This window comes from Anopheles bellator, chromosome 2 (genome assembly GCF_943735745.2).
Source record: "Anopheles bellator chromosome 2, idAnoBellAS_SP24_06.2, whole genome shotgun sequence".
NCBI lineage: Eukaryota > Metazoa > Arthropoda > Insecta > Diptera > Culicidae > Anopheles > Anopheles bellator.
Genome location: NC_071286.1, coordinates 60,038,085 through 60,048,253, shown reverse-complemented (window position 1 = coordinate 60,048,253; position 10,169 = coordinate 60,038,085). Strand labels below are relative to the sequence as shown.

Sequence of the window (10,169 nt, the reverse complement as noted above, 5' to 3'; positions counted from 1 at the left end):
GGCCGTCATCTGACGCTGCAGGGCTGGGCTACTTTGACAGCTCGTAACGACCGGCTTGTAACGCTGTCATCAGCCTAGAATATAAACAAGGGCAAGAGTGAATCGTTCGTTACGAAACGAAAGTCGGAATGATGATTTTTAAAAGTTTTGCCAAATGTCTGATCTCGGATCGTGCCTGTGTTCAGTTCGGGGTTTCAGCATGCATACGGAATTCGTCCTCCAAACCCGACCAACGGCAGGCTGAGTTGATGGCAAGGAGTTTGCCCAAACGGATGCCTCTGCCGGGAGTGAAGCACATAGTCGTCGTTTCCTCTGGAAAGGGTGGAGTGGGCAAAACGACTACCGCCGTCAACCTGGCCGTCATGCTGGCCAAACGCGGCAAGGACGTGGGACTGCTCGACGGAGACATCTTTGGGCCGTCGGTGCCGCGGATGATGAATCTGGCCGAGGTCCCGAGGGTTGATGAGCGAAACATGATGATTCCGCTAATGAACTATAATGTGAAATGGTAACTGCGCGGAAGAATCTACCAACCTGGCCGGTGCTACCACGCTACCAATCTTTCTTGCAGCCTGTCCATGGGTCTACTGGTAGAATCTGGACCGGTTGTTTGGCGAGGACCCCTGGTCATGTCGGCTATACAGCGACTGCTGAAGGGTGCTGTGTGGGGCCCGCTGGATGTACTGATCGTGGACACACCACCCGGAACGGGCGATGTCCACCTGTCGCTCAGTCAAAACGTGCCGATCGATGGAGTGGTGCTCGTCAGTTCTCCACAGGCGGCTGCTCTTGATATCACCAAAAAGGGTGCGGAAATGTATCGCGCTCTTCAGGTGCAAATTATTGGCATGGTGGAAAACATGAGCCACGTGGTATGCGACAAATGTGAACATCGCATCGAGTTCGCCGACAACCTAATTGAGAAATACACACAAGAGCTGGGCGTTGACATTCTTGCGCGTGTACCGATCGAAAAGGACGTCATGCAGTGCTCCGATAGAGGAACGCCGGTTTGCCTGAAGTACCCCAATTCACAACTAGCTCACTCATACGATAGCCTGGCCACAAAGGTACTAGAATTCCTGGCGAATAAAACGACAAAAGTTTATTTCTTCTTCTTCTTCAGCTTCTTCATCTTGATCGCTGCCTTGTGGAAGGCCTTTTTCTTTCTGATTTCCAAGGCCTCGGCGTACTTGCGTTTGTTGAACTTTTGGAACTCGGCATCAGCCAACAGTTCGTCCACGAGCGATTGTGACTTTACTTTCTTCACGCCCCGCTCATTGTAGTATTCCAGAGGTGAATTGGCAACCGTTCCTATCTGAAAGTACTTTGGCAGTTTGCGGATTTTTTCCGCCCTGCCAAAGGACTTTTTCGGATCCAGCACGGAGCGCATTTGAATCAGTTCCAGTTGGTTCTTCAGCTCGGTCGTCATCTCTGGCGCTGGGAGATCGAACCAGCTCTTTCCCTTCGTTTTCTGACGTTCCAACTGTAATGGAATAGGAAGGATATTGTTCAATAAACTAACCACACACAATCCTTCGGGGCGACAGATTGAGATGGGTCACAAAGTTATCAGATTACTAAAGAAGGCATCAAATGGCTCAGGGATCTCCGGACAACTTGGCGAGGCCCGCACTCACCGAACCCATCAAAGATTGCACTTGTTGGACGGGAACAACCACAGCGCATCGTTACGTTTTCTCACTTTGTTCCGTGGCTTAGTCCTCGGATGGATAAATTGCCGGTGTTCACTTCACCAGCAAACGCCCGCCAATCAACACACCCCTTCATTGTCTCGCTGGCCTTACGACGGAATGTAAAGCTTAAGTATCGATTGCTCAAATTCAAACCGTTAAGATTACAACGAGAGGGTTATATGGTGGAAGCACGGCGAAAATCTTCGCCAATTTGGTGGAAGTATCCCTGCGAACCATTTCAGCTGTCGAATATGTCATCATTGAGACTTCTGCTGCCACATCACCACATAACGTTGGGAACGGTCACAAAGATGCTTACCCTGTTCAAGTGCTGCAGCTTTTTATCGCTCATCGAGAGTCGGGCCAAGTTTTCGCTCTTTTCAATGGCTGGTGACAACACGGAACTCCGCAGCTCTTTGTCCACATCCGTGGTGTTGAGTTCGTTTGCAACTGTTACATGCCGACGCTTCGACGAGGCTGCCTTCGATGTGCTCGGTTGTACGTCCACCCGAAAATTGGGACCTTTCAGCGACGCCAACGTTTTTATTTTACGTTTTTGCCTACCCGTGCTAGCGAGGCAAACCAGATCAGCATCATCGTTTAAGATTTCCGAAATGCTCTGTCCCGGAGGAGGTAAACCTGGAACAACGCAGCAGACAATGAGGTTTCTGGTATTGTGGGAGTTTTAGCAGTTTAACGCACCATCGTAATCGTCGTCTTCATCGCTTTCGTTGTCGGCCGCCGGCAGTGATGACTGCTTCACAGAAGAGGATCCCAATGTTTCGAAGGCATTCGAGTAACGTTTGGGTAGTTTGTTGCTTGTTGCCGCACTCCCGGTGGAATCCCCGACCGTATCAAGAACGAACAAATCCATTTAAACTAAACTCACAGCTTACTGGTGCACGCTTATCGTGCTGAGAAGCAAATTTCTGCTGCCCGCGGCAACAGGCCAGAAATAAACACGCGTGCTTTTCGTGTGGAAAGTGACGTTTAGTTCAAGGTTAAGATACGGACGGTTGGTTTCTACGCCGGTTTCTAAAGCAACCTTGTTTTGCACATGATTTCCTTTCTCTATTTCGTGGTGATCTGAATTGATTTCAACTGCTGTTTCAAATTTGTTTAAAAATATACAAAACAATTACATTGAAAAAATGTCGTGTATATCACTCTAAAACAAATCCAATTTAATTATTCCCTTTCTTTGAAAGACGTAGTAAAAACATTTTCATTTTGTCATCACTGTCGGGGAAAAACTGCAGTCGATAGATTTTGCTTCAAATCATTTATTGTTCTTAGTTGCATATTTTTCGTAATTCAAGTTCACGGTTTATATTAGTTGCTGCGGAATTAATTTCAGGTGAGAGTTACAATATTTTTACAATACAGTGGCATATAACGGTGACGGTTGCATGTTCGCTTTCAATTTCCGTGTTTGCTGAACTACGGGGCGTGTGATTCTGTTGGAAGTCAGAATGGTACAACATTTAAAACTTATTTACATCCATTGTGGTACCATGAGTTTGCATCGTGTGCACAAAATTGATACTGTTGCCTGTGAAGATTGACAATATAATAAAGCAATCTTGTTTCATCAATAACAGTAGATGAAGTGCTTCATTAATAGTTTTAAGCATTCGACTGTATTGTTTTTCTTTTCGGTTTGTGAAATTGATCAACCCCTTATTAATGCGAGTCAAAATAGTTTCTCTTTCTGTCACGTATTGCTTCTCACTGCTATGATGGTGGTATACGCGAGAATATGAACAAAACTTACTATAAAAGGCGCATTAACATATAGACAAAGCCTTTTAAAGACGGCAAAATCAGACTAATTCTATTAAATCATGTTGTTAATACAGTATCGCTAACGTAAAAGTAATAATGATGCCCTCGGGTTTGTTGAAATGAAATGCACCTCACTCACTCTACTACCTAGCGTATCTACTACCTTGCGTGTTTTTCCTAGTCTTCGCGACAAACACTACGTGTATGTAAACGCATTTTAGAATAAAGTAGTTGTACGAATGGCGACCGCATTGACCGTCTCCGTCAGAGTTCCATTTTGAATTCAATGTTGTTATACGTACTTAAGGGTGGAGAACGATTTGTGTAACTGGCATGCTTTCGCGGACTGTGTTTCGTCGGTAGAAACGAGACGCAGTATGACATGGAGGACAAAAAAGAAATAAAGTAGATTTATTATACATAGTTGCTACATTTGATATTTTATGTATTGTGCCTTGTAAGTTGTTCTCTCTAGATTCAACTAAATCCCTGTGATCTGCAGATCTGTGCAGCTGTGCGGTTTGCTTCGGAAAATAATTGCTGCTGGTTGTTTTATTTATCTGAGAAAGTAGTGCCACAAAGCCCTTCTGGCATTGACCTCGGAAATGTCAGTGTTTACGTTTAAAAGTATTCTTTTTTACACATTATCGCATAAACTTCTCATGCAAATCTGATGCTTAAGTTTATGGTTTAACTAATAACATGTGTGTGCTCTATCGATTATTGGATCTTTTGGCTTTTTACAACTTGAAGCCTTTGCCTGCCCCCTACACTACCTGAAGTGGCGAATCCTTCGTTCGTTTTTACGAATACGCTTTTATACTGTTAGCTCACGGTATACATCCCATTTTGGATGTAAACCCCTTACATACCAGATATGATCACTTCTCGGGACTTTTCATCCATCTCGATGATCTCCTCTTTATGGACCACTTGCTGCTGTTGTGGCTGCTGTTGCTGGCTAGCTTGTTGCTGCTGTTGGGCCTGTTGGTTTTGTTGATTCTGGTGCAGTGGCGTGGTTTGTCCTGCACGAAAAAGAGGAATCAATTGTTAGCTTCTAGTTATGGAAGGGTTTGCGAATGAACGTACCATATTTCTCGTGGATGCCACGGTGCCGTTTGAGAGCGAAACGATCGGCAAATGCTGCTGAGCAGATGTCACACTTGAAAGGCTTCAATCCCGAGTGCACCTATAAAAGAGGAAACATATGTCATTAGGTCACTTAAGTGTTGTAGATAGTAAAGCTTCACAACACCGAAATTGCTCCTTACCTTTTCGTGGTTCTTCAAATGGGCAGCTTGACTGAATGCCGATTGGCAACGATTGCATTTATACGGTTTCTCGCCAGTGTGGATGCGGCGGTGGTTCCACAAAGTAGCATGGCGTGCGAAACCTTTGTCACAGACCTGCAGAGGACAAGAGGACATTTCAACATCGTTCACAGACGACACGAGACTTTTTTAGATGCTCACTTGTTAAATACTAACCTCACAAACGTACGGCTTTTCTCCACTGTGTGTCCGTTCGTGGTTCTTTAGATGTGGTGACTGCGAGAACTGCATGCCACACGTGCCGCATCTGCAAAGAAATGATCCGTACATTCAGATTTCTGCTCTTGTGACCAATGGCGGCCCAATACTTACTTGTACGGTTTTTCTCCCGTATGAATGCGCATATGGTTCTTCAGGTAGACGGCCTTTGCAAACGCTATCCCGCACACGTTGCACTTGTAGTTCTTTTCACCCGTGTGCAGCTTCTTGTGCGACCAAAGGCTGGAGTAGCGCGAGAAGCGTCCTCCGCAGGTGTTGCAAGTGAAGGGTTTTTCCGGTCTAATGTGAAACATGGGGTTAGGTTTGCGTTATAAGATCTGGCAATAATTTCACCTTCATAACTAGGTACTCACTGATGGTGAATTTGCGACTGATGCATGTGTTTCTTCTGGCCACCCACTATAATCACCCCCGAGCCGTTGCACTTGTTGCACTTTGTGACGGTCGCTAGGTTGCGCTTCTTTACCGGATGTGCGTTTTGTTGCGGAACTACGGTGTGTTCTGCCTTGATGGCATGCATCGGATTGGGCATCAACGAGTCCATCGACGAGTTGCTGTTGGAGGCATTGGGAATTTCGCCAATCTCAAACTTGATATCTCCATCCGGTGCAACAAAAATCTGAGTGGCTGTTTGTCGAACAAGGGCAGAAATTGAGTGAAACGTTCCTTTCCATAGCAATTACGAACTTACTTCGTGCCACAGTCTGGGCACCATCGTTGTTAATGCACGTTTCGCAACGAATCAACTTGGGTCCTTTACGCTTGGGGTTGCTATGGATGGGCCCGTTGCAAGAGATACACTTCTGCGATTTATCTGCCTTCGTAGAGTGAGTTGTAACTTGTTGCTGCTGCTGCTGCTGCTGCGCTTGCTGTTGCGCCTGTTGTTGCTGCTGCGCTTGCTGTTGTTGCTGAGCTTGCTGCTGGGCTTGCGCTTCCTGTGCGTGCTGTAGCTGCTGCTGTTGAGGAGCTGGATCGAGGGCCTCGGTGGCGACGATTTGAATCTGGCCCAAATTTTGACCCGTTTCCGAGATGAGATTTTGAGCCTGCACCAAATTCTGCGGCTGAGTTACGACGGTAATGGCATCCGATGTCGTTTCACCGTCCTGATTGTGCGTGCGTTTGTGATGGTTCAGTAGCGTCAGATGGTTAAACATCAATCCGCACACATCGCATTTGAAGCTGATGTTCGAAATGGTGTTCTGTGGAAGCACGAGCAATCGTAAGAATCGTACGTGGAATCAATTGACCACGGTGGGGACACTTACGGCAATCGGCTTGTTGACAACGAGCTGCCGCCCATCTACCGTAATGCCTGTAACGCCATTCGGTATCGGCATCTGGTTGACGAGGGCACAGTTCGTGTAGCTGAAGGGCTGCAAGTACTGCACCGTTTTCGTGTCATCGGAAATCTGTGCCAAGTTGACGGTGCTTAGCGCCTGCAAGAGATAAACGGACGAAAGTTAGTGCTACCGGCCGCAAAAAGGACGTGCGAAAAGAGAAGCGTGGTGCCAACCGCCAGCATTGAAGCTGATTGTACCTGCGACGTTGGCGTCAACTTCTGTATCATATTCACATTGGCGTAGAACGTCGAAAACTCCGGCGCCTGTTGGTTCGTCTTTTGGCCCTCCAGCTTGGTGCCTTTGTTGATGTCGGTCGCCGTGGTCGTCTGGTACTGAATTCCGATTGGTGTGCCCGTCGCCGTTTGGATGTTGTTTGTAGTAAACATTCTTGTTCTGCGTCGCCTCTTCGATGCAGAACTGCGGAGTCTCTTCCACACGCTTAAGCGATCGACGATCGCATTAGGATAACTGTCCAGGAATTTCTGATTTCGATAACCTGTAAACGATAAAGATGTGGCGGTCAGCGTCATCCCAACAGTCGGAAATTGCGAGGCCAAATCTACAGCATAAAAGGGCATAGGTTTCATTCATTGAACTCAGCGATTCGATTGAAGTGCTTCAATATCTTGTTGATCACATGCGACCAAGTCAAGGTTGTTGCCAATTTTTCGTGCGCGAACATGATGTTGCACGGTGCCGGGCGACCGTTTTGAAAGTAGGACCCAAGCCACCGAATTGAACAAACGGAGCCAGAGTTCACACGATGCTGCCGATCACACTGCATACCATTTATCTAGACTATGCACACCTACTTAAGAAATATTGCCCCAAATTATATTGCACGAAACATTTATCGATATCTGTCAAACTTAAGGTCAAACGCCAACCACGATTGTTAGTTAACGCGGCAAATGAAATGCAAGCATTACTTCTGCGGCAAGCCGCAGATTTCCTTACGGTGGAGTGACGAAAAAAACGTAAATAAACCGCCGCTGGTCGAAGATTCGCGCGCTCTGGTGTTTTCGGTCACAACACACGTTTTTCGCTATCACAATTCGGCGTTCTGTTATCGTAGAAAGAGAAGGCGTTTATGCGAAGAAATGTGAAAACTACCCAACTTTTCCAGCGATCGAACGGAGAATGGAAAAGAGAAAACGCTGTTCAGCAAACGCGAACACGAACGGACCGCGTTACTGCGCAGCAGAACAAGAGAGACAGAGGCGCACAGCGAGAGCGAGAGACCTTTGTCTGAAACAAAAAAGAAGCCTCTCTCACACAAACTGTTCAACTGGCAGTGCGGCCAAGCGTCTCTTTTGCTGGCAACACGGCACGGCAGCAATTCCCAGTTCCCAAATGAAGCACATGAAGCCACAATGAAGAAGTGCTCGTAAAAACAAAACTACTCCATCTCATCGAAATGATGGCCTGTCTCGCTTGCGGCACAACCGTAACGTCAGCGCCATTGTATTCGTTCCTTCCTTTTCCTTTGTAGAACCAATTGTTTCAGTTACTCGCGGTGCGAACAAATGTCTCCACATTCCACCGATTCGGATCGGAAAGAAAGCGTAAGAAAAGGCTTCTTGGCTTGACTCGGCGTAAGGAGAAACGGGATGACAACTGGCTTTGAGATGGCGGCTTCGCGTCGCCGTGTGTAATAAAGTTCGTCTTGCTCACGTCAATAACTCACATCACGGGCTGTTGGCCCCACTTTTAATGATGGAAATTTGGGATTCTTTCTATCAACCGAACAGACGAACTGAGAACCCTTAATACAAATTGAGGGTCGCTTTTTAGCACTTGCTGTCAAGATGCACAAAATGCCGAAGCAGTAACTTGGTGCAGTAAACTCGGCTTCTCTCTTTTCCAACTCGAAAAGCCCTACTTCCGTTCCGTCGGTAAGCGCGCGCGCGGCCATTTGCTAACTCGCTCTCTCGTGCGCGCGGCCTCGTTCACCAACACACTCGCGCGTCGCACTATTCTCAATTCGCCGACACACTCACACACACTCGCTCTCTCGCTCTCGGTGGAACGGTTCACTCGCACACTTTGCCGCATCGGTGCGTTGGTAAAAATTTATGACGAAATCGCCTTTGCTTGCCATTTTTTACCCAGCAACTTCAATCGATAGCAACATTCACCAAATCCGCCATTATGCCCAGCTACAGCAGGCAAAAAAGTACCCTGGAAACGGATGCGCCGATTTTCCGTGCGGTAGCCCTTATTCAGCAAGAAGCCACTCGGGCAAGAAGCGACCCACGCCAAGCGCTTGCGGGCCCGTTCGCGGCGGAACTTCGGTTTTCCGTACGGTATCGCGCTTTTAATGTTGGACAACAGTTCAATTCAAAACAAATCACCTTTTCGAGACACAACGCGCGCGCTTTCCTAGTGCGTCCTCAGCTCGTCTTTTGTCTCACTTTAATATGGCGGTCACTCGCTCGAGAATTCACACTTCTCGAGAATTCTGATCTGATCTGAAGACGACGGCTGGGAACAAAAAGGAGCACAGCAAACAATCGGTCACACGGATGAAACGGAAAAAGTCGTCTGTTCCGTTCCGAGAAAAAGAGCTGGCATAAGACCGCAGGCGAAAGAGAGAATCAGGTACGAGAGAGAGCACGAGTGCGGCGAACGAAAGAGAGCAGGAACATTTTTCGGCGGATGATCGAGAAACAGACGTTGGTGTTGGTGTGAGCAGTGTGCTCCGATGAGAGAGAAAATATCTGTGAGAAAAAGAGACGCGTTCCAAGCTGCTCGAATTTACATTCCGCGACCGTTCGAACTAACGGTTGTTTTTCGAACAAGTAAACCCGTTTTGAAACTTTTTGGGCGCCTTTACATTACACGATTTAAAGTTGGAGTCTTCAAATGAACTGACGTTTGAGGAATTATCAAAATTTCGTTCTGTTGTTTTCTCCGAGCAAATGTTTTCCTTACTTTCGAGCAGTAAAGAAAGCATGAGGTATAGATTTTTCACCAGGTACGGGTACTGATCTTCAAACTTTTAAATAAATACAGTTTAAAAATGTATATACAGTAAAATAACTCAATATTAATGGATTTTTGATATTATACTCTATGGAATTTAACAAATATTGGAATGAAGGGAATGTAATTCAACAACGTTTTTCTCGAAGAGGCTGTGAGCTTCAAGATGAAATGACTGGATAATCTTTTTTGAGTTCAAAATTTCTGTTGAAATGTCTGTTGTCCGCGGCGTGTGGGGGCCTTAAACCCTTCCTTGGGTTCTAAGCTACCTCTACACCAATTTTCAGCCAGATCGGTTTAGTCGTTCTTGAGTTATAAGCACGCTTCGTTTACGCTTCGTGTGGCAGCCAGCAAAAATATAAAAACAAAACGTCAAACGTGTTTACGTTCGTGTTTTGGTCCGAGAAAATAGAAATAGAAGGGAAATCAATTGAGTCTGAATATTTTTTTCTGTTTTTTTTTATTTTGTTGATATACCAGAAAATAAGAAGTTAAATTATCCTCTGTTTGCAAGCAAAGCGTATGAAAAAAATAATTACGCTCGGGTTTTCGCCTCGGCCGAGCCGTAAACGAGGCATTAATCTGTAATGTCAAAAACATTACGTTGCGCCTCATGTGGCCCCCAGTATGGGATTCACTTTTGCCTTGCGTCAACCGTCTGACAGAACACACCAGTCCGCAACAGGGCACGGGCTTCGCCACATAAGCAATGGCGAGGCTTCATACGGTTGCGTATGCGAGTCCCGTTCGCGGTACACCAACACACCAGCAGCGAAACGTTAGACGCTTAAATCGGCTGTCTTCGAGCGATC

The 10,169-nt window shown here is 46.4% G+C and overlaps 3 protein-coding genes across 4 annotated transcripts; 1 reads left to right on the top strand and 2 right to left on the bottom strand.

Annotated features, from left to right (window-relative positions):
• Nucleotides 1-102: 102 nt before the first annotated feature.
• Nucleotides 103-1,097, top strand: LOC131211966 (iron-sulfur protein NUBPL; the record flags this gene model as incomplete). Its single annotated transcript, XM_058205664.1, has 2 exons — nt 103-508; nt 572-1,097. Coding segments are annotated over exons 1-2 (906 nt in total), but the record flags the coding sequence as incomplete, so codon positions are not given.
• LOC131211967 (deoxynucleotidyltransferase terminal-interacting protein 2) lies at nt 1,089-2,624 on the bottom strand. The gene is made up of 3 exons (XM_058205665.1): nt 2,400-2,624; nt 2,017-2,336; nt 1,089-1,486 (listed from the first exon to the last, which is right to left on the bottom strand). Exons 1-3 carry the CDS (start codon nt 2,569-2,571, stop codon nt 1,106-1,108), a joined length of 873 nt encoding a protein of 290 aa, XP_058061648.1. The 5' UTR covers nt 2,572-2,624; the 3' UTR covers nt 1,089-1,105.
• A 373-nt stretch (nt 2,625-2,997) lies between these two features.
• LOC131212769 (zinc finger protein ZFP2) lies at nt 2,998-8,884 on the bottom strand. 2 transcript variants are annotated; one of them, XM_058206775.1, is made up of 11 exons: nt 8,727-8,884; nt 6,570-6,868; nt 6,298-6,468; nt 5,724-6,231; nt 5,386-5,659; nt 5,126-5,311; nt 4,970-5,060; nt 4,754-4,888; nt 4,572-4,671; nt 4,355-4,507; nt 2,998-3,828 (listed from the first exon to the last, which is right to left on the bottom strand). In XM_058206775.1, exons 2-11 carry the CDS (start codon nt 6,756-6,758, stop codon nt 3,785-3,787), a joined length of 1,851 nt encoding a protein of 616 aa, XP_058062758.1. In that variant the 5' UTR covers nt 6,759-6,868; nt 8,727-8,884; the 3' UTR covers nt 2,998-3,784. The 2 variants fall into 2 exon arrangements, with proteins under 2 accessions (XP_058062758.1, XP_058062759.1); XM_058206776.1 differs by having other exon boundaries at nt 2,998-4,507.
• Nucleotides 8,885-10,169: the final 1,285 nt, after the last annotated feature.